Genomic DNA, 21,036 nt, shown 5'->3' with positions numbered 1-21,036 from the left:
TTCTAGGACAAACCACTGAGCTTACCCATCAAGGAAATTACCAGTAAAAAAAAACAATGAGCCAGGCACAGTGGCTCACACCTGTAATCCCAGCATTTTGGGAGGGCTGACGTGGGTGGATCATTTGAGGTCAGGAGTTCGAGAACAGCCTGGCCAACATGGTGAGACCCTGTCTCTACTAAAAATACAAAAGTTAGGCTGGGCGCAGTGGCTCATACCTGTAATCCCAGCACTTTGGGAGGCTGAGACGGGTGGATCACCTGAGGTCAGCAGTTCGAGACCAGCCAGACCAATATGGTGAAACCCCATCTCTACAAAAAATACAAAAATTAGCTGGGTGTGGTGGCAGGCACTGTAGTCCCAGCTACTCGGGAGGCTGAGACAGAATTCTTGAACCCGGGAGGCAGAGGCTGCAATGAGCAGAGATCGTGCCATTGCACTCCACCCCGGGTGACAAAACAAGACTCTGTCTTTTTTTTTTTTGAGACCAAATCTCACTTTGTTGCCAGGCTGGAGTCCAATGGCATGATTTCAACTCACTGCAACCTCCGACTGCCTGGTTCAAGCCATTCTCCTGCCTCAGCTTTCCAAGTAGCTGGGATTATAGGCACGCACCACCATGCCCAGCTGATTTTTGTATTTTTAGTAGAGCCGGGGTTTCACCGTGTTGGCCAGGATGGTCTAGAACTCCTGACCTTGTGATCCACCTGCCTCAGCTTCCCAAAGTGCTGGGATTACGGGTGTGAGCCACCACGCCCGGTCGAGACTCTGTCTTTAAAACAATAACAACAACGACAACAACAACAACAACAAAAACCCAAAAGTTAGCAGGGCATGATGGTGCACGCCTGTAATCCTGGCTACTCAGGAGGCCGAGGCAGGAGAATTGATTGAGCCCAGAAGGCGGAGGTTGCAGTGAGCCAAAATCACGCCACTGCACTCCAGCCTGGGCCACAGAGTGAGACTTTGTCTCAAAAAAAAAAAAAAAAAAAAAAAGCTGCTGGCTCACACGTGTAATCCTAGCACTTTGGGAGGCCGAGGTGGGCGGATCACAAGGTCAGGAGACCGAGACCATCCTGGCTAACATGGTGAAACCCCATCTCTTCTAAAAATACAAAAAATTAGCTGGGCATGGTGGTGGGCACCTGTAGTCCCAGCTACTCAGGAGGCTGAGACAGGAGAATCACTTGAACCCGGGAGGTGGAGGTTTCAGTGAGCCGAGATCGCGCCACTGCACTCCAGCCTGGGTGACAGAGCGAGACTCCGTCTCCAAAAAAAAAAAAACAAAAAACCTAAAACCTAGGTAGCCCACACCATGAAACAGATGTAGCTTCTGACATAAGAGTCCTATGTTAGGAATACATCCTAGAGAAATAACTTGAAATGTTAAAGCTATTTATACAAAAATATGACTTTAAATGTGTTATAGCTTCATGCCTGAGGGACAGAGCGAGACTATGTCTCAAAAAAAAAAAAAAAAAAAAAAGAATGGAGTGGGGACTTGTAGAGTAAAAGCAACTTAAGATTAAAAGAGTTGAAGCTTGTATTATATCTTATTAGTGTTACTATTTTAAATATATGGATCAATATATGCATTTTTTTTTTTGAGACGGAGTCTCGCTCTGTCGCCCAGGCTGGAGTGCAGTGGCGTGATCTTGCCTCACTGCAACCTCTGCTTCCCGGGTTCAAGCGATTCTCCTGCGTCAGCCTCCTGAATAGCTGGGACTACAGGCACGTGCCACCATGCCCAGCTAATTTTTTGTATTTTTAGTAGAGATGGGGTTTCACTGTGTTAGCCAGGATGGTCTCGATCTCCTGACCTCATGATCCACCTGCCTCAGCCTCCTAAAGTGCTGGGATTACAAGCGTGAGCCTCCGTGCCCAGCTATATGCCGAAGTATTAACAAATAAATAATATATCTAGGACTGGCTTCAAAATACTTGGGATAGGCATATACAGATAAACGAAGACTGCTCATGTAGACAGTAAATGAGGCAGGGTAAAAGGTACATCAAGTTCATTTTACTGTTTTTTTCTACTTGTGTGTGTTTGAAAATTCCCACAATAAAAAGTTGTGGTTTTTTTTTTGGTTTTTGTTTTTTGAGACGGAGTTTCGCTCTTGTTGCCCAGGCTGGAGTGCAATGGCACAATCTCGGCTCACCACAACCTCTGCCTCCCAGGATCAAGCAATTCTCCTGCTTCAGCCTCCAGAGTAGCTGGGATTATAGGCATGCACCACCAGGCCTGGCTAATTTTGTATTTTTAATAGAGACAGGGTTTCTCCATGTTGGTCAGGCTGGTCTTGAACTCCCGACCTCAGGTGATCTGCCTGCCTTGGCTTCCCAAAGTGCTGGGATTACAGGCATGAGCTGCTGTGCCCGGCCCAATAAAAAGTTTTAAAAAGCTTAACTGAGCCTCACTCACTTTAATAAAGTCCACCACCTCTAGGCCTACAGCCCTCCCTCTTTAGGTGGCTATGTGGAGGAGTCTACAATCTGCTTCCAAACGATTCCCCCACACCACCCTGCCTCCACTGTATGCTCCAGCCTCAGGGAACCATGTGCGGTGCCTCCTTCATGGGCTGGCCCAAGTGTCCCCTCCTCAGGGACCGCAGAAGCCACGCTGGCTCTCTGTGGTCCTAGGAGCAATCACAGCATCACACACCTCGCTCTGCTTGTGCTTACACAGGCTGCCTGCCGCTCTATGAGAGCCTGCAGGCACACTCCAGGTACCAAAACATGCTGTGGAAGTCAGCTGCCAGCAGGTCTCAGTGCCCACTACACATGCACAGCCCCTTGCAAGGGTGAAATGGAACCAAAACGGACACAAAATCTTAACTGGGACCAGCCACAGAGGAAGCCACTATGTTGTCACTGGCTCATCACTCCCCTCCCTCCCCTCCACTGGTGTCCTCCTGGCTCTCATCAAGGGGTATGTCTGTCTGTCTGTCTGTCGGGGGCATTTTTGGAGCACTAACTAGGATCCTGTTTTGAGCCTCTCATCCTGGTGGTAACTGCGTTATTTCTTTGTGTATGTGTGTGTGGGTGGGGAGTGGTGGGGGGTGTGTAATGCTGTTCTGTCTGCACAGCAGGTCCTCCCCCGCTTTTTTTTAAGACAGTGTCTCTCTCTGTCACCCAGGCTGAAGTGCAGTGGTGCCATCATGGCTCACTGCAATCTCAACTACCCAGGCTCAAGCAATCCTCCCCTCTCAGCCTCCTGAGAAGCTGGAACCACAGGCACATACCACCTAATGACGCCAGGCACATGTCTGGCTAATTTAAAATTGCTTTGAAACCCAGGCTGGTTTTGAAGCAATCTTCCTGCCTAGGCCTCCCAGGGCCACCGTACCTGGCCTTATTTAAAAAAATTTTTTTTTTTGGGACTGGACGCAGTAGCTCTTGCTATAATCCCAGCACTTTGGGAGGCCAAGGTTGGTGGATCACCTGAGGTCAGGAGTTCGAGACCAGCCTGCCCAACATAGCAAAACCCCGTCTCCACTAAAAATACAAAAATTAGCCCAGGTGTGGTGGCTCATGCCTGTAATCCCAGCACTTTGGGAGGCCGAGGTGGGCGGATCATGAGGTCAGGAGATGGAGACCATCCTGGCTAACATGGTGAAATCCCGTCTCTACTAAAAAATATAAAAAATTAGCTGGGCATTGTGGCGGGCGCCTGTAGTCCCAGCTACTCGGGAGGCTGAAGCAGAAGAATAGCGTCAACCTGGGAGGCAAGCTTGCAGTGAGCCGAGATCGCACCACTGCACTCCAGCCTTGGTAACAGATTGAGACTCCATCTCAAAAATAAAATAATAACACAACACAACATAATATAATATAACATAACATAACATAACATACAAAAATTAGCTAGGCATGGTGGCAGGCGCCTGTAATCCCAGCTACTCGGGAAGCTGAGGAAGGAGAATCTCTTGAACCTGGGAGGCGGAGGTTGCAGTGAGCCGAGATTACGCCACTGCACTCCAGGCTGGGCGACAGAGCAAGACTTTTTTTTGTAGAGACGGGGGTCTTACTATGGTGCCCAGCTGGGGGGCTCATCATTTTAAACTGCACATTTCCTTGTGGTTGCTTTAGGGAGGGACTGACAGAGACTATGGAAGGAAACAAAGCACCTGGGTCCAGCTGTGGTCAACTGTTGTTTACCCTCATCTTCCCACCAGGAAAGACTGCTCACAGTAGTCTCCCTAATTCTCTCTGTTTAAGGAAGCCTCCTAAAGTGAAAAGGCTTAAAAAATACATTCACCCTCAAAACAACAAAACAAAACAAAACAAAAAAACCCTATACATGTGAGGTCATGTGCAGCCAGTGTGGAAAGATCACAGCAGGTGATACATTAATGATGACTATTTTCAGAGCTCTTATATGCACCACACAACACACACAAATACATCTCTATGTCTCACCTACACAAGTGACCTGGTTCCCTCAGAACCCCTGTTCACCTTCTGTTTTCATCCAGGACAAAGCCAGGCTCAGCAGCTGCCTAGGCCCCTCGTGGCTGGATCTTTGTCACCTCACTTCAGCTGATCCTATTCCAGGCTAATTAGTCTGGTCAAGCAACTCCACCCGAGTGTAAAGGATGCCATTTCTACCCAGGCCAGGAAGAGGCAGTGGTGAGAAGATGACCAGGAAGGAGGGGCAGGAAGGAGAGTTGTGTGGGGCAAGAATGAAAGCTCATGGCCGCATTCCTCAAGATAGAACTGCTGGGGGTGTCTGTAGGCCATGGGCAGGATGTCATGATCACCAAGGAGGAGGCAGGAGGGTTAACACAGTCTAAAAATGATAAGGGTAAGTGGAGCAGGACCTAGTCCGGTTCAGGACAGTAAGGAGAAAGAACTGAATGAACTCAAAGGAAACGGAGGCAAGACAGGCTGTCTCACTTGGCCTGGAAGGGAGCGGTGAGGGCAGGGGCTATGCATGGTGGCTTCTGGTGCCTCTGACACAACTCCACAGAGTACCACTTGCCTAGGCACTGTCACAGTGACAAGCAGAAAGCACACAGGGTGTTCTTCACACACTCAACGACAGTAAGACTTTGCCCTATCTCTCCCTAGACCACAACCTCCCTGTGAGCTAGGATCACCTGTGTCCCTAATACACATCATAGAGCTGGCACACAATGGCAGCAAGACAAAAAGAAGGATGTTTGGGTGGAAGAGGAAAGAGGACAAAAAGATAAGGAGGGAAAGTCTGGTCGCAGTGGCTCACGCCTGTAATCCCAGCACTTTGGGAGGCCAAGGCAGGCAGATCACGAGGTCAGGAGTTCAAGGCCAACCTGGCCAGCATGATGAAACTCTGTCTCTACTAAAAATACAAAAATTAGCTGGGCGTGGTGGCGCATGCCTGTAGCCCCAGCTACTCGGGAGGCTGAGGCAGGAGAATTGATTGACCCTGGTAGGTGGAGGTTGCAGTGAGCTGAGATCACACCACTGCACGCCAGCCTGGGCAACAGAGTGAACTCTGTATCAAAACAAAAACAAAACAAACAAACAAACAAAAAACAGGAAAAGGGACTAAAAAAGGAGGGGAAGAAAAAGGAGGAAGGGATTAGAGAAGGGACAAAAAAAGGAGAGCAGAAAGGGAAATGGGAGGGCCGGGTGCAGTGGTTCATGCCTGTAATCCCAGCACTTTGGGAGGCCAAAGTGGGTGGATCATGAGGTCAGGAGTTCAAGACCAGCCTGGCCAACATAGTGAAATCCCGTCTCTACTAAAAATACAAAAATTAGCCGGGCATGGTGGTGCGTACCTGTAGTCCCGGCTACTCGGGAGGCTGAGGCAGGAGAATAGCTTGAACCTGGGAGGTGGTGGTTGCAGTGAGAGATCACACCACTGCACTCTAGTTTGGGCAACAAAGTGAGACTGCATCTCAAAAAAAAAAAAAAAAAAAAAGAGGGAACAGGAGAAGGTAGGGAGAGAAAAGAAAGTAGAGGAAAACCCAGAGAGCTGGAGAGCAACAAAGATGAAGAAAAACATGGGGAAGGGATAGGAAGAAAATGTTGATTAATTCTTATTTTATAATAACAAGGATTCAAAGATGAGCTCTGGAAAGATCCAGACATCTGTCTCAGAGAAGTTACTCCCACGGTAATTCAAGGGCATGCAGACAGACATACGCTTCCCAGGAACGGACTCCAGACAGGCAACAGGTCTGCTGCTGACCGCTGTGCTCAGACCCAGGCTCTGACATAGCTGGAGAAAAATCCAAAGCCTCCCACCCATATGGGTAAAAAAGATACTGAGTGGATATCACCATGCTGGTGTTCAGGGGCTCGCCAGAAACACCCTGTCTAACATGGGAGCATCAAAGTCCCTCGCTTTGCTAGTCTGCTTCTTAGAGAACGCTACAGCTCAGGCCACTGGGATTCTATCTACATGGGCACCTGGCTCTCTGCCTAGTATACCCCACAGTGGGCTATATCTCAGATGCCAGCTAACCAGAGCTTATACTTACATTACCACCTCCAGGGACATGCTTAATATTGTCCTTGGAACCACACTTGGACTGAATATGGCTGTAGCTCACTTTTTTGGAGACTATCTGGACCTGGAGTGTTAGAAAACAGAAAAAAACAACACAAAGGGAAAGGACTGGTTAGAACCGACACAGGGAAGGCAGTGAGTCCACATGTGATCACAATGACCAACAAAAAGTGTTGTTAAACCTCCACCCCCACCTTCTACAGAACAGATGTGGAAAAGCACAGGAAAAGAAATGTGAAAGAGCAAGAAGGGGAGTGAAAAACGTGAACAGACAACACAACGACAGCAGCAGAGCTGCGCAGGCACTGCATGTTGGTCATCACCACTCCTTGGGGGTGGGGCTGTGGTTCACAAGGCCCAGGCAGCAGCCCAACCTGATGCCCAACCAGGCACAGCCCTACCTCCTTGCTCTGCTCCCTCCTCAAGAGCTGGGCACAGTGTCCTTGGCTCTTCTCTGCAAGTCTTATTATGTGGACCTGTTTTCACCCGAAGAGCGTGCTTCCCTTAAATCTGGGCCCTGGAATGGCTGCAGCCAGACCCACTCTCAGAAGCCAAGGCTGCTCTGAGAAGCCTTAAATCTGGGCCCTTAAATCTGGGCCCTGGAATGGCTGCAGCCAGACCCACTCTCAGAAGCCAAGGCTGCTCTGAGAAGCACTGGGCAGCTGGCAACAAGGGCACGGATGATACTAACAGGAAGGAGGGGCCAGTGCTCAGATGTGAATACAAATGGATACAGAATCTCCAACACCAGGGGAGCGGCTACAGCCTCCACACTTAGCCCATTTGTCTCAGGGCTCGAGAAGGCATAGTATTTTTGACTCAAGGGTAAAATATCTTCCTGAATCCTCCATATGCCTAATCCTCTGCCCTGTGAGATGCCCATGCGGAAAGAACAGGCTCTAAGCAGGGCAGCAAGGACGCCCAAGCCTGGGGGCACAACCACACTGTATAGTACGGGAATGGCTTCCCCTGGAACTGAGAAACACCAAGGTCTTGGCTCTAAGAGTCTGGAACAAAGAATCCTAGGATCTTCTCAAGAAGGAATAGTTGCCAACTTCCTTTCTTTGCAAATGATGCAGGTCCCAGGCTGAAGAGTTCTCCACAGAGTACAGAAATCCTGAGAAACTCCAACCCATATACCTCATTGTACCTACTCATTTCTAGCCTTTTTCACAACTTTGATGGTAAACAAGTGGTTAGCAAACTACTTAATGAGCTTTGGTCTGAACCTAGGACCTCTAGTAGTCACCCAGAAGCCACGGTGCAGCTTTCTTCACTGTAGGAATGCCCTAGGCTGAGACTTCCCATGCTGGTCCCTAAGGGCTGGAGTGCAGGCTTCTCTGGCAGAGGCACACCTACCTGCTACAGCTAAGGAAGGAAGGTGTTGCAAGCACTCAGGAGGGGCCTGGTTTCCAGGTTTACAGAGGCAAGGGGAAAGAACCTGTGGTTTCAGCTTACCTCTGCCCTCCAGTTGATGCTGCATGCCTACACTAAGTGGGTTTCCACTGGGAATGAGCATCCTAACTTTCAGTTAAGAGGTGACCCGGGGAACTAGGACAAATGAAGTTATCTCCATACCCAGCAGCGTTATGAGAGGGATCTTTTAGTTCAAGGTAAAGCACAGGGGCTCCAGGGTTCCAGGTGGTGGAAATTACCCCTGCCATGTCTTCTTGATAACAAATGTGGGTGCACTGTATTTGCATCCATACCAGGTAGGTTTCACATCAAGGTCAGTGTGAAGGAAATGAATGAAAGTCTTTGGATCCATTTTATCCAGCCAAAAATTATATATATATATATATTCATTCTCCAAAGGGCTAATGGGCTCCCAACTCTATTAACTTTCAAGGTTAATACAAAAAATTTTCTGATGGCTGAGTCATCAAGCACAGAGAAGGGAATATAGGGGAGAAGAAGTAGAAACTAGTTAGGGAAAGGGAAAAAGTGCAAGAGAGGGCAAGTGGCTCAGGCTGGAAGAAGTATTTTACCATCTTCACCTTCCAGAGGTGGGTCTAAATAAAACTCACTTTCCCCGCAGGTTGTTTCTGTGCACTTGCAATTGGGCCGGCTGCTTTAGTGACTGCATTAGATTCAGGCTTTCGGGTTGTAGCAGCTGCCTCTGTTTTTTTCTCTACTTTGGCCTGGATGGAGATAAAGGGAGGGCAAATTTCAAATCAAGAGGATAAGAGCTCAAATGCCAAGAAGGGAAGAAGGCTGTAGGGGACTCAAATCCAGGTCAGGCCACCAGGCAAAAGCAGGTGGCCTTTGATCCTAGGCAAAACCACACATTTCCCAGGGTAGACCAAGTCAAAGATCCTTAAGTAGAGGGCCACAAAAAAAGGAGCTGCAGGCCATAGTCTTGAGACATGAGGAACAGATCAAGACACTATTTAATGGAGAAAAGGCACAAAGGAAGGCTAAAACAACCAAATTAGTGATTCTGAGAGTGTGCTGGGGCATGATTTTCAAATTACAATACCCGCCACCCCATGCCAAATATTCTGACATGCCCCAAGCAGCTGCCACGGTTACAGGAAGTCAATACTGATAGAAAGTGTCACACTCTTTAGGTATGTTGGAGCGGAAAACAATTCACTAGATCAAGTCACTCAACTCCCCACCCAAGACCTCCTGTAAATTTTGCACCATGAAACCGTAAGAGCAAAGACAGGGGGAGATAGGCCATCAGCAGCACAGCCCAGAGGCCTGCTGGGCACACCAGAGCTACTGTCGCTACCACAAGCAACTCTCAGGCTCTTCTCTAGACTGATCTCAGTTTGCCATCAGTGTTTTCCAACAGCACCAGGATTCCACTTCATTTTTGTCCCTCCTGAATTTCTTAACAGCTCCAGATTAAGCAATTTAAGTATTCTGCCCTGGATGGTGGTGGTGGTGTAGAGCTAGTGAATGACCTAGGAGATGAGATGGTCACTACTCCAGGGACCCGAACATTCTCAGACGGACTTTCATCACCACCTTTTCACGCAGAGTTCCCATGGTTACCAACAGTTAAATAATTCTGGGATTGATGCAACCAGAAAATCTTAACCACCGGAAAATCCTAAAAGTGAAGCACTGTGATCTTTCTCCATCACTATATGCATTGCAGTCCTGCTGTTTAGGAAGGCCAGAGGCTCACAGCACGACTCATCCTGGCCACAAGAGGACACCCTAGTCCTCTTTCAGATATATTCCACTCAAGTCATGGGTTGTGGAAGTAAGAGGTGTTCTACCTTCTGCCTATCCTGACATTCTCTGTGCAGGCTAAGAACCATGAAAAACTAGGCTCATGTCAAGTGTCTCTCTTACTTGCAGAGTCTCTGAGGCCTCCTCTGTTTCTTCTATAAAAGAATCCTTCTACATCGAAGCAAAAATGTAAACCTGTAAACCCAGACCCCAACATCTAGAACAGGAGCCTTTCTTATTGAGACAGGAAGAGAAAGCCCAGAGCTCAGCCTACCCCGCCTCCCTGCTGCTGGGGCACAAAGCCCACTACAGAGACCAGGCTGAAATACCCTGATGCTGAGTCCAGTGTCCTAACTGCCTGCTTCTTTGGTGGGCCTGGGAACAGTGGGTGGAAATGGAGGGAAGAAGCAGGGGCCAGCATGCCAGGACCCCAAGCTCCCTGGACCCACCCGGCCTCCTCCAGGCTGATGCTTGATGTTTTCCGTGGAGCCAACCTTGGAGCGGACATTCTTCAGATCAGGAGCAGAAGCATTGGTGGCTAGGCGGCTGAGCCTGGGGGTGGTGGAGCTGGGTTTGGCCGAGGTGGGCTTCTTGTCTATGGAAGGAGTTGTGGAGGGCCGGGAGGGCATGGGTGTGGCTTTGACTCGGGTGGGAGCCACCCCTGCAGCGGGGGCTGTCCCACTGAGAGTGGTGATTTTCTTCATGGAACTGGTGGAGGTGCTCTTTGGGCGACTCAAGTCAGCTGCAAAGAAGGGAGTGAGAGATAACACGGGTTCAGGCAGAGAGAGAAAAAGGGAGACTTAAGCCACAGAGGAGGTGGGGGTTCAAGTTAGGGGGCTCTACAAAATGGCAGATGGGCTATTACCTGGTACAGACTTTGCAGTCATCTTCTTGACTTCTGCAGGTTTTCCCTCAGTCTTAATGGCTGTACAAAATATACTTATTAATATAACATTTAACAAACTGACCTGTTGGATAGTTCATCCAATAGTGAGATTCCTCATTATTTAACAATTACTGAATATCTGCTTTGAGCTAGGGACTGTGTTAGTCCCTGGGAATGGAGTGGTAAATTAGATGGTCAGGCACTGCGTCTTATTCTTCTCTACTGCCCTGATAAGCCTTCTATGTGGCCTTAAAAGTAGGCTGTCAGCACATGCCTATGGACTTCTTATCATCATGTAAGCCCATGAGCACCATGTGCTAGGTGCTGTGGGTTACTAAGAAGGCAAGAGTAAATTCTACCTGGAAATTCATGAGCGGTACATTTTTCTGCCTTCACTCAAGATTTTTCTGAATACATACAACTGCTAAGCTCACACAGAGATCAAGGCTTGTTAAGTACCAGGCCCACAGGGCTACCACTGTTCCAGGTAGCCCACTAAGGACTGGTGTGTAAGCAGGCCTGCACGGCTGTTTGTGATACTAGCTAGAGCTATGGCTGGGACAAAGCCAAGATCCCATTTTCCCCTCTCTAGTTCCCATGGGAGAGAGAGACAGGCAATACTCACCAGTGGGCTTCTTGGGCAGGAGCGTGGAGGGGCTCCTACTGCTTGGGCCAATTGAGGCAACAGCGGTAGCTGTTGTGGTTTTTGCAACAGTCTGAGTGCTCTTGGATCCAGATCTGGAGGCCAGGGCAGAAGCTGGCTTGGATGGTGAGGCCCGCTTCTCAGGAGCCTTTGCATCTGCAATGGGCTGGAAATAGGAAAGTGGGAATGAGGCTTGCAGGTCAGCAATAGCCCCAAGGAGTCACACTACAAGATGCTTCCTTTTTTGTTTGTTTTGTTTTGTTTTTGGAGATGGAGTCTCGCTCTGTTGCCCAGGCTGGAGTGCAGTGGCATGATCTCGGCTCACTGTGGCCTCCACCTCCAAGGTTCAAGCAATTCTCCTGACTCAGCCTCCAGAGTAGCTGGGACTACAGGCACGTGCCACCACGCCCAGCTAATTTTTTGTATTTTTAGTAGAGACAGGGTTTCACCGTGTTAGCCAGGATGATCTCGATCTCCTGATCTCATGATCCGCCCGCCTCAGCCTCCCAAAGTGCTGGGATTACAGGCGTGAGCCACTGCACCTGGACACAAGATGCTTCTATACAACCATGTATTGGAGAACAGGAGGTACTGTGGGTTCAGCAGCTACTGACAGGAAAATATATATGGTTCTAAGAGCAAAGTCCTCCACATAAAGCAACAAACTGGTCCTCCACATAAAGCAACAAACTGGCCAATGCAGGGTGCTGTGTGATCTGAGGGCACGCAACAGAGAGTAAAACTACTTCAATCCAACCTGAGCCAATGAGAATGAACAGCCCTGATGGGTACATCACCACAACCTACGTTTGCCTCCAAATCTACTGCATTATATACCTATACACACACACACACACACACACACACACACGCATGCATATATTTTAATGTAACCTCTGTAGAAATGCCAAAAATACTAATGTATTTAATGTAATAAAATCTAATGTATTATACTTGACCAAAGATTAAACATACACAAACAAAAACTAAAAATTATGTTCAGTCAAATCGAGCCATTCTTTTGGCTAACACGCACCTAGAGAATGCTGAACAGGACTGAGCTGCAGATGGAGAGGCCACTGGCCAAATCTGGGCCAGAAGCGTGAGCTGCAGCCCTACTCCAGCAAATCACTGAGCCTCTGAGCTTTATTTCCTCATCGGGATAAGGAGATTAGAATGGAGGGTGATGAAGGACCAGGTTTGATAATATGTGATGTCAGGAAATAAAGGATGAAAGGTCTCAGCACAGAGATGATGAGAAGAGGCAGGCCTGACCAACAGAAGGGATAAAGAGCACTGATATCACAGCTACAGTCCGAGAGCAAAAGGGAAAAGGTCTCTCAAGTGTAGATGCTTGGCACTGGGTCACTCTAGTTCCTTTTACATGGAGGCTGGGAATGATGTCTCTAGTGAATAACGGAAAGAATCAATTTAGCCTGGTTTCTACGGGGACAGGGGATGAAGACACTATTTTGATAAACAAATTACCACATTACAAAAGAGAGTATGCCAAATCACAGACACAGTGGGCTCAGCTCTCTTCCTCCAAGAGAAGTGGCTATAAAGAGGGCAGTATGTAGGTAGCGACAAGCAGGATATCGTTAAATGGAAAAATCAGCTAAGGAGGTACTTAGAAATTAAGGGCTGGCATCCAATCAAATAAAGTCTAACTCTGCAAATGTAGGGTAATGACGATTTCCACAAATAAATGCCTTAAGTATGGTGTGAAGAACTCTAAGGCTGGAATCAGGGGAAGTGGTTCTGCTACTAGCTCTGCTGGAAACATGTAGGATTTTGGCCAGAGGGATTCCCTTTTCTATTGCTCTAAAATTTGAGGACTAAACCAGATGCTCTCTGGGATGTGCATCAAATTTTTAAGACTATGACTATTATTCACAGAATAATCTAGCATAGTCTTATTATTTTGCCATAAGGGTAATAATGATAAAATAAGTTAGAAAAAAGTTATGTGGGATAGAAATCTCAAAAGGATGTTGCATCTTTTAGATGTCAGGCTCTTGGCTTCAAAAACCTGCAGAAGTTAACTGGAGCTATTCTGCTGTTTCCCAATTTACATTTTCTTCTCTGCCAGAATCATAATCTACTTATTTTTTCTGAATAGGTTTTTCCCTCTCTGTCTCTACAAATCTTTCTACCAAAATAAGCTGCAGATGAAGAGGCCACTGGCCAAATCTGGGTCAGAAGCCTGAGCTGCAGTCCTGGTTTGGCCCCTTAATTCTAAGTGTGCTATTTGGCAAATCGCTGGGCCTCTCTGAGCTTTATTTCCTCATCTGGATAAAAGAGATTAGAACAGGACTGGTGCAGTGGCTCATGCCTGTAATCCCAGCACTTTGGGAGGCCGAGGCAGGCGGATCACCTGAGGTCAGGAGTTCGAGACCAGCCTGGCCAATGTGACGAATCCCCAGCTCTACTAAAAATACAAAAAATTAGCCAGGCGTGGTGGCGGGTGCCTGTAATCCCAGCTACTTGGGAGGCTGAGGCACAAGAGATGCTTGAACCTGGGAGGCGGAGGTTGCAGTGAGCCCAGACTGTGCCACTGTACTCCAGCCTGGGTGACAGAGTGAGGCTCCATCTCAAAAAAATATAAATTAAAAAAAAAGTTCATGTATATAAAGCAACTAGTACAGTACACTTCATTTATATGATTATTATAGAGTGAAATTTCACTAGACACCTCTCCTTCCTACACTCTCCTTTGTCACCCCCCAGGAGCTGCTGCTGAATAAGCAACAGTGAGGACCTGCTGCCAGGGCTCCAGGCACCTCCCCTCTGCCCTCTTATTCAAACCTATTGTTTTCTAAAGATCAAGAAAAGCAACCAACTGGATAAATGAGGATCAGAGAGAAAGCTTTACAAGATTTTATCATTACTAGTTTATGAGAGGATTTTTCAGTTTCTTGGCCAGGGTTTCAGCCTGGACTTCAACCCCTAGGTTCCACAGTTTTCTTCACCATATTAAATTAAAAACTGACATTTTAACATGGGAAACTATTTCGTACCATGAATTTAAAGAGTACTATCAGGCTGACCTAAAGGCCCTTCTCAAATAAGCCAAGACGTTAAGGAAGGCAGCCACAGCCTCCACTATCCTCTCCTCCTGGAGCAATTCTGTAACACTAATGCTGCTCCAAATGTGACCAGTTTCTGGGCAATACAGAAACCATGGGTGACCTGGAAAACTGGATGACTTCAGAAGTAGCTCAGTGAGAGGTGGCCTAATGCCCAAAGCAAAGTAAGTTATCACATCATGCTGGAACATGCTGAGATAAGCTGGAAGAGCTAGTTATATCACAATAGTAATGGATAAAACTTCTGCAGGATGATAACAGGGAAAGACAAAGAATTACATTTGATGTGGGAATTATACCAAAAAAGAATACCTAATTGGTATGTGGAGTAGAGGAAACTGGTTAATAAGTGCTTAAATAGGTAAAGAGTAGGTAGTTGAGAGAAAGGAGGAAGAACCTAAGTAGATGGAGTATTACCTCCAAACAGGGAAGGGAAAGGTAAGAGCATAAAAAGGCTTCAAAATGTTAATGGCTGCATCAATGGGCCCCAAATTGATTTCCTTTTCTTTTTTCTTTTTTTGGCTGTTCCTTGTGGAGCAGGGCTAACCCATAGGCAGTGCGCCCAGAGTAGCCATGCCAATTTTCGAATCACCCTCTCCCCCATTTCCCTTGTCTTTTCCAAATTCCACCAGCCTGATTCCGTTGTCTGTTAGCAACAAGGATCTGTCTATCTGACACTCAGAGGGGAACAATTTTCCTCGGCACAGTAGTTAAGTGACCACTTACCTTTGGCTTCACGTCTTTTGAAGGTAAGATGGAAGGCCTGGCAGAGGCGACGGCAGGGCGTTTGGGTGGGGCAGCTGGTACTAAGCCTGAAGCAAGGCTCATGGGTTTTTTATTCAACCCACCAATGGTGGTGGGAGCTGGCTGCTTAGGGAGAGAAGTGGGCTGTGTTTTGGCTTTCGATGTTGAAGTCTTTGCAGGTTGAGTGGTGGCCAAAGGCTTTAGGTTGATTGTTGTTTATTTTTTATTTTTATTTTTTAAAGGGCAACATCAAACACACAGACAAGAATAAAAACAAATTAAAAAAAGTATAAATTGCACAATTCAAAGTAAAATTATAAGCAATGAGGATAGATGCAACTTAAAATTAGCATTTCTTTCTTCTGAGCTCAATAAATAATGGAATGAGACCAGGATAGAGAAAGAAAATGGGCAATAGTTTCTTTTTCTTTTCTTTTTTTTTTTTTTTTTTGAGATGGAGTCTCTCTCTGTCGCCCAGGCTGGAGTGCACTGGCGATCTCGGCTCACTGTAAGCTCTGCCTCCCAGGTTCAAGCGATTCTCCTGCCTCAGCCTCCCAAGTAGCTGGGACTACCAGCGTGTGCCACCACGCCCAGCTAATTTTTTGTATTTTTAGTAAAGATGGGGTTTCACCGTTTTAGCCAGGATGGTCTCGATCTCCTGACCTTGTGATCTGCCCACCTTGGCCTCCCAAGGTGCTGGGATTACAGGCGTGAGCCACCGTGCCTGGCCTGGGAATAGTTTCTTAATGATAGTGGCACAAATTCTGGCAGTTTGGCACCTGAAGACTTAATTCAGTAAAACAATTAATTAACTCTTAATAATTAACTAACTTTTGATGCTATTCTAAAAGAAAAGCATCAGGAGGTGATTCAGCCATTATTACCTGTATTTTTTTTTAGTAACTTTTTAATTTTTTGAAGACTCTGGACAACATGCTGAAACTACCTGTATCTTGATGGGACAACAGCAGCCACAGCCTACAGTGTGGCTTTTGAACTTTGCAATAAGTACTAGTTATGCATCTGAAGCTATATGATCCACCTTCAAACTCTGCATTCTTTTTTCATGAATGGATATTTCAGAATCTTTTTTTTTCTTTCATCTAACACTGAGATAATAGCAAATAATTCGGAATTTATTTCAGAATATTTTTGCAACTGTCCTTTTTGTTGTTGTTAAGGGAAGCTGAAACAATCTCTATAGAACTTTTTTTTTTTTTTTTTTTTTTTTGAGATGGAGCGCAGTGCAATGGCATGATCTCAGCTCACCGCAACCTCCAACTCCTTGGTTCAAGCGATCCTCCTGCCTCAGCCTCTTGAGTAGCTGGGATTACAGGCATGCATCACCATGCCCAGCTAATTTTAGTATTTTTAGTAGAGATGGGATTTCACCATGTTGGTCAGGGTGGTCTCCATCTCCTGATGTGATCCGCCCGCCTCGGCCTCCCAAAGTGCTGGGATTACAGGCATGAGCCACCATGCCCGGCCTCTACAGAACATTTTTTACAGATACATAAGATAATAGGGTCAAAGGCTGAGATTTTAAAGTTGGTTTAGGCCACTGTGCTAAATGAGAATACAAGATATTTTCTAAGCATGTCCAAACATGAGGAAGGACAATAATAGCTCAGAAAAAAGAAATTTCATTCGTGATTCAAGCAATAACAGCAGAAGATACTCCGTTTAAAAATTATGGCACTAGAAGATAACCACCATTCTGGCACCTACCTTTGTTTTCTTCTCTGGGCTTGGTGGGAGCTCCTTGTTTGGTGGGGTGGTGATATCATTTCCGGTCCCACTCACAGCAGGCCTTCCTTCTTCTGGCCTGGCTATTCCTAAGGGGAGAGGATGGGTGGGAATTATACTAAGCAAACATTTTTCACACCCATTTTGAAAATACAAGGTTTAGCAAAGACAGACCACTAACTAGCACTTCATTCTGAAAAAAGTCCACAGGGCTGTGCTGCTGAAATGTGGACAAGCCTCCCAAGTTCTCATTGTGATGGAGGACAGTTTTAGATTCCTCAGATTCAGGGAGCCTGACCCTGTGGAGAAGCAGTCTAAGTGGCACATGCACAAATGATCAGTGGAAAGAAATGGTCCTTTAAGTTTGGTTTCCTTTCCCTAGAGACCAAAGGGACTCTGTCTTCCAACCACTAGCTCTCCAAGCAATAGGACAAAAACCTCTTCTACCAGTCTATCTTTGGAATAAAGGTTGCTGTGAGATGGGATAAGAGCCAGAAGATCATTCAATGACTCCCTTTCCTTCCTTTCCCTATAAAGAACCATTTTATGGAGGATGTGAGATTAACCTGATCTAGTTCTAACAGTGACCCAGATTTTCAACAAGGCCGAGGAGACCCATGGAACCAGACTCAGGGCCAGAAATAAAGTCTCCTGCCTAAGGCAACACAGCCTCCTCTCTGTGGAGAGGTTACTCCAGATTTCAGTAGGACTATACCTGAGAGCATTAAAATACCGTGAAATGTATAACCTTGCTGTGGGGAAGGCCTTTCTAACTGGCACAAAGTCAAGAGGCCACAAGAGATAAGTTTGACTAAAGAAAAATAAAAAACTTCAATGTGGCAAAAACCAAAATAAGACAAAACACTATAATAAAAGTCAAAAGGCAAATGACAAACAGAAAAAATACTTGACCCTCATACCAAAGACAAAGACCTTATTCTATAAATTACTCCCACAAATCAGTAACTACTACAAAAGCCAATAATCCACTGGGAAAATGCAAAACAATATGAACAGACTTTATAGAAAAGAGAAACAAAGTTTTTTGAAACTATGAAAAGATGTACAATGTTAAGTATAAGAAAAATAAAAATTTAAACCCCACTGAAATGCCATTTTATTTTTTGAGACAAAGTCTTGATCTGTCGCCCAGGCTGGAGTGCAATGGTGCGATCTCGGCTCACTGCAACCTGTCTCCCCTGTTCAAACAATTCTCCTGCCTCAGCCTCCCAAGTAGCTGGATTACAGGCATGCACCACCACACCCAGCTAATTTCTGTATTTTTAGTAGAGACAGGGTTTCACCATGTTGGCCAGGCTGGTCTCAAACTCCTGACTTCAAGTGATCCACCCACCTCAGCCTCCCAAAGTGCTGGGATTACAGGCGTGAAACACCATGCCTGGCCTGAAATGCCATTTTAATACTAACATATTGTCAAAAGTCCAAAAATTTTAAAATAACTATTGAGAATAATATGGGGAAATATACTTGGTAGGTACGTGAACTGCTATGACCCATAGGCAGGGCTGCCTGGCAGTGTCATTTTCTGAAAATTACAAGGACAGATAAATTCTAATCTAGAAAACCAATTTCTAGTAATTTATCCTAGAAGGGTATTTACACACCAGCCAAACAGTAAATGTGCAAGATTTCCACCAGATCATTGTTTCTAAAAGCAAAAGAACAACCCAGAAGTCCGTTAATAGAAAACTGGTTATTATGGTAGAAATATCAATGTAATCTCTGAATGTGAAAAAATAAAGCATGGAGAAATTCTTTTATGATTACTATGCAATGGTCTCTATTAAGTGAAAAAAAAAAAACCAACAAAGCATAAGTATAATGTGAAACTATTTGTCTTGAAAAGGGATGGGGGAAAATATATTGCAAATATACTTGTATATGCATTTTAAAAGAATCTTTGAAAGGATTGTAATTAAACAGAACAACGTTTTTGAGGGAAAGGATGGGACACAAAACTGGGGAGGTTAGGAGGCTTAAAACTTTGAGAAATAATTACAGATTCATACGAAGTTGCAAAGAAACACATAGGGAAGGTCCCTGTGTACCCTTTTACCCAATCTCCCCAAGTGCTGACATCCTATGTAAATATGGTATACTATCAAAACCAAGAAACGGAGACAACCCACAGAGCCTACTCAGATTTTTCGCTTTACATGCACTCATTTGTGTGCGTGTGTCTGCGTGTGTGTGTAGTGCTATGCAACTTTATCAAGTGTAGCTTTGTGTAACCACCACCACCTTAGCCTCCCAAAGTGCTGGGATTACAGATTCCCTGGCCTGGAGTGGCTGTAGCAATCAATAGGGCTCCTTCATGTTACCCCTCTATAGCCATATCTACTCCATCCCCTTTCCAATCCCTAAATATATGCAACTACTATGTTCTCCATCTCTATAATAACTTCCAGTACACTATATTTAAAAGAGTGGTGCAAGTAGATATCCTTGCCTTGTTCCCAATCTTAGATAGAAAGTATTCACTTATTCACCATTAAATGATGTTAGCTGTAGGCTTTCTGTAGATGCTCTTTGTCAAGTTAAATAAGTTCCTCTCTATTCCTACTTTGCTGAGAGTTTTAACACGAATAGCTATTTGATTCTGTTAAACGATTTTTCTGTGTTGACAATTTATTTTCTTTAGACTATAACAGATTACTTTTTTTTTTTTTTTTTGAGATGGAGTCTCACTTTGTCGCCCAGGCTGGAGTGCAGTGGTGTGATCTCAGCTCACTGGTGGGCAAGCTCCACCTCCTGCCATTCTCCTGCCTCAGCCTCCCGAGTAGCTGGGACTACAACAGGTACCCGCCATCACACCCGGCTAATTTTTTTTTTTTTTTGTATTTTTAGTAGAGATGGGGTTTCACCACGTTAGCCAGGATGGTCTCCATCTCCTGACCTCGTGATCTGCCTGCCTCGGCCTCCCAAAGTGTTGGGATTATAGGCATGCGCCACCATGCCCGGCCGACAGATTACTTTTGATTATTGCACTAACTTTGTATACCTGAAATAATTCCAATTTCAGTTTTTTTTTTTTTGTTTTTTTTTAAGAGATGAAGTCTGTTGCCTAGGCTGCAGTACAGTGGCGTGATCACAGCTCACTGCCACCTCGAACTCCTGGGGTCAAGAGACCCTAATGCCTCAGCCTTCCAAGTAGCTGAGACTACTGGTACGTGCCACCATACCTGAATAATTTCCAAAAAGCATTTTTTTTGAAGAGATGGAGGTCTTGCTATGTGGCCCAAACTGACTGGTCTCAAGCAGTCCTCCCACATCAGCTTCCCAAAGTGCCGGGATTATAGGCACAAACCACCATGCCCCATCATAATTTCAATCTTTTAAATTGATTCAAGTTGGTTTTATGACCCAAGATCCATCTTGGTGAGTGTTTAATGGACACCTGAGAAGAATGTATATTCTGTCACTGAGTGGAATTTCTATCAAGGTCTATGAGATTTTGTTGTTTGATGGCACTGTTACATCTTTACTAACATTCTGTCTAGTAGTTCTATCAACTGTTCATAGTGGGATATAGAAGTCCCCAACTGTAATTGTGACTTTGTGTACTTCTCCTTTTAGCTCTGTCAGTTTTTGTTTCATATTATCTTGATGCTCTGTTTTTTGGTGTGTATACATTTAGAATTGCTAAGTTTTCTTAGTGGGATTGATCCTTTATTCTCTTCTCTGACATCTACTTTTGTCTGATATTAGTATAGTCACTCCAGGCCAGGTAATCTTTAATCCCAGCACTTTGGGAGGCTGAGGCAGAGGATCACTTGAGGCCAGCAGTTTGGGACTAGCCTGGGCAACAAAGTGAGACTTCCTCTCTACAAAAATCGAAAGAAAATTAGCAGGGCATGGTGGTGCATGCCTATAAGACTCACATACTTGGGAGGCTGAGGTGGGAAGATTGCTTGAGCCCAGTGAGTCAAGGCTGCTGTTAGCTATGACCAGGCCACTGCACTCCAGCCTGGGCAACAAGAAAAAACAACTCTCTCTCTCTCTCTCTATATATATATATATGCATAAATAATCATTATATATAGCTACTGCTACTTAAAAAAATTGTTAACATGATATATTTCTTTCCATCTTTTAACTTTCAACCTACCTATGTCCTTATGTTTGTTATGCATTTCTTGTAGATGGCATATACTTGGACAATTTTTTTTCTTTTTAAGACAGGTGTGATCATGGCTGACTGTACTCACTGTAGCTTCTACCT

At 45.6% G+C, this 21,036-nt stretch overlaps 1 protein-coding gene across 29 annotated transcripts in view; it reads right to left on the bottom strand.

Annotated features, from left to right (window-relative positions):
- The window catches only part of MAP4 (microtubule associated protein 4), a 228,660-nt gene that overhangs the window by 10,289 nt on the left and 197,335 nt on the right, over window positions 1-21,036 (bottom strand). For 14 of the 29 annotated variants that reach the window (XM_054481811.2, XM_054481830.2, XM_063661201.1 and 11 more), the window contains 7 exons: window positions 16,776-16,882; window positions 15,030-15,245; window positions 11,197-11,380; window positions 10,551-10,610; window positions 10,135-10,427; window positions 8,527-8,640; window positions 6,471-6,563 (listed from right to left, as the gene is read on the bottom strand). In XM_054481811.2, the coding sequence (XP_054337786.1) occupies window positions 6,471-6,563; window positions 8,527-8,640; window positions 10,135-10,427; window positions 10,551-10,610; window positions 11,197-11,380; window positions 15,030-15,245; window positions 16,776-16,882 (1,067 nt within the window). The remainder of the gene's footprint in view (window positions 1-6,470; window positions 6,564-8,526; window positions 8,641-10,134; window positions 10,428-10,550; window positions 10,611-11,196; window positions 11,381-15,029; window positions 15,246-16,775; window positions 16,883-21,036) is intronic. The other 15 variants (XM_054481858.2, XM_054481847.2, XM_063661215.1 and 12 more) reach the window with 2 other exon arrangements.

This window comes from Pongo pygmaeus, chromosome 2 (genome assembly GCF_028885625.2).
Source record: "Pongo pygmaeus isolate AG05252 chromosome 2, NHGRI_mPonPyg2-v2.0_pri, whole genome shotgun sequence".
Classification (NCBI taxonomy): Eukaryota; Metazoa; Chordata; class Mammalia; order Primates; family Hominidae; genus Pongo; species Pongo pygmaeus.
Note: the sequence above shows the minus strand (reverse complement) of the source record. Positions and strands in the feature narration are given on the sequence as shown.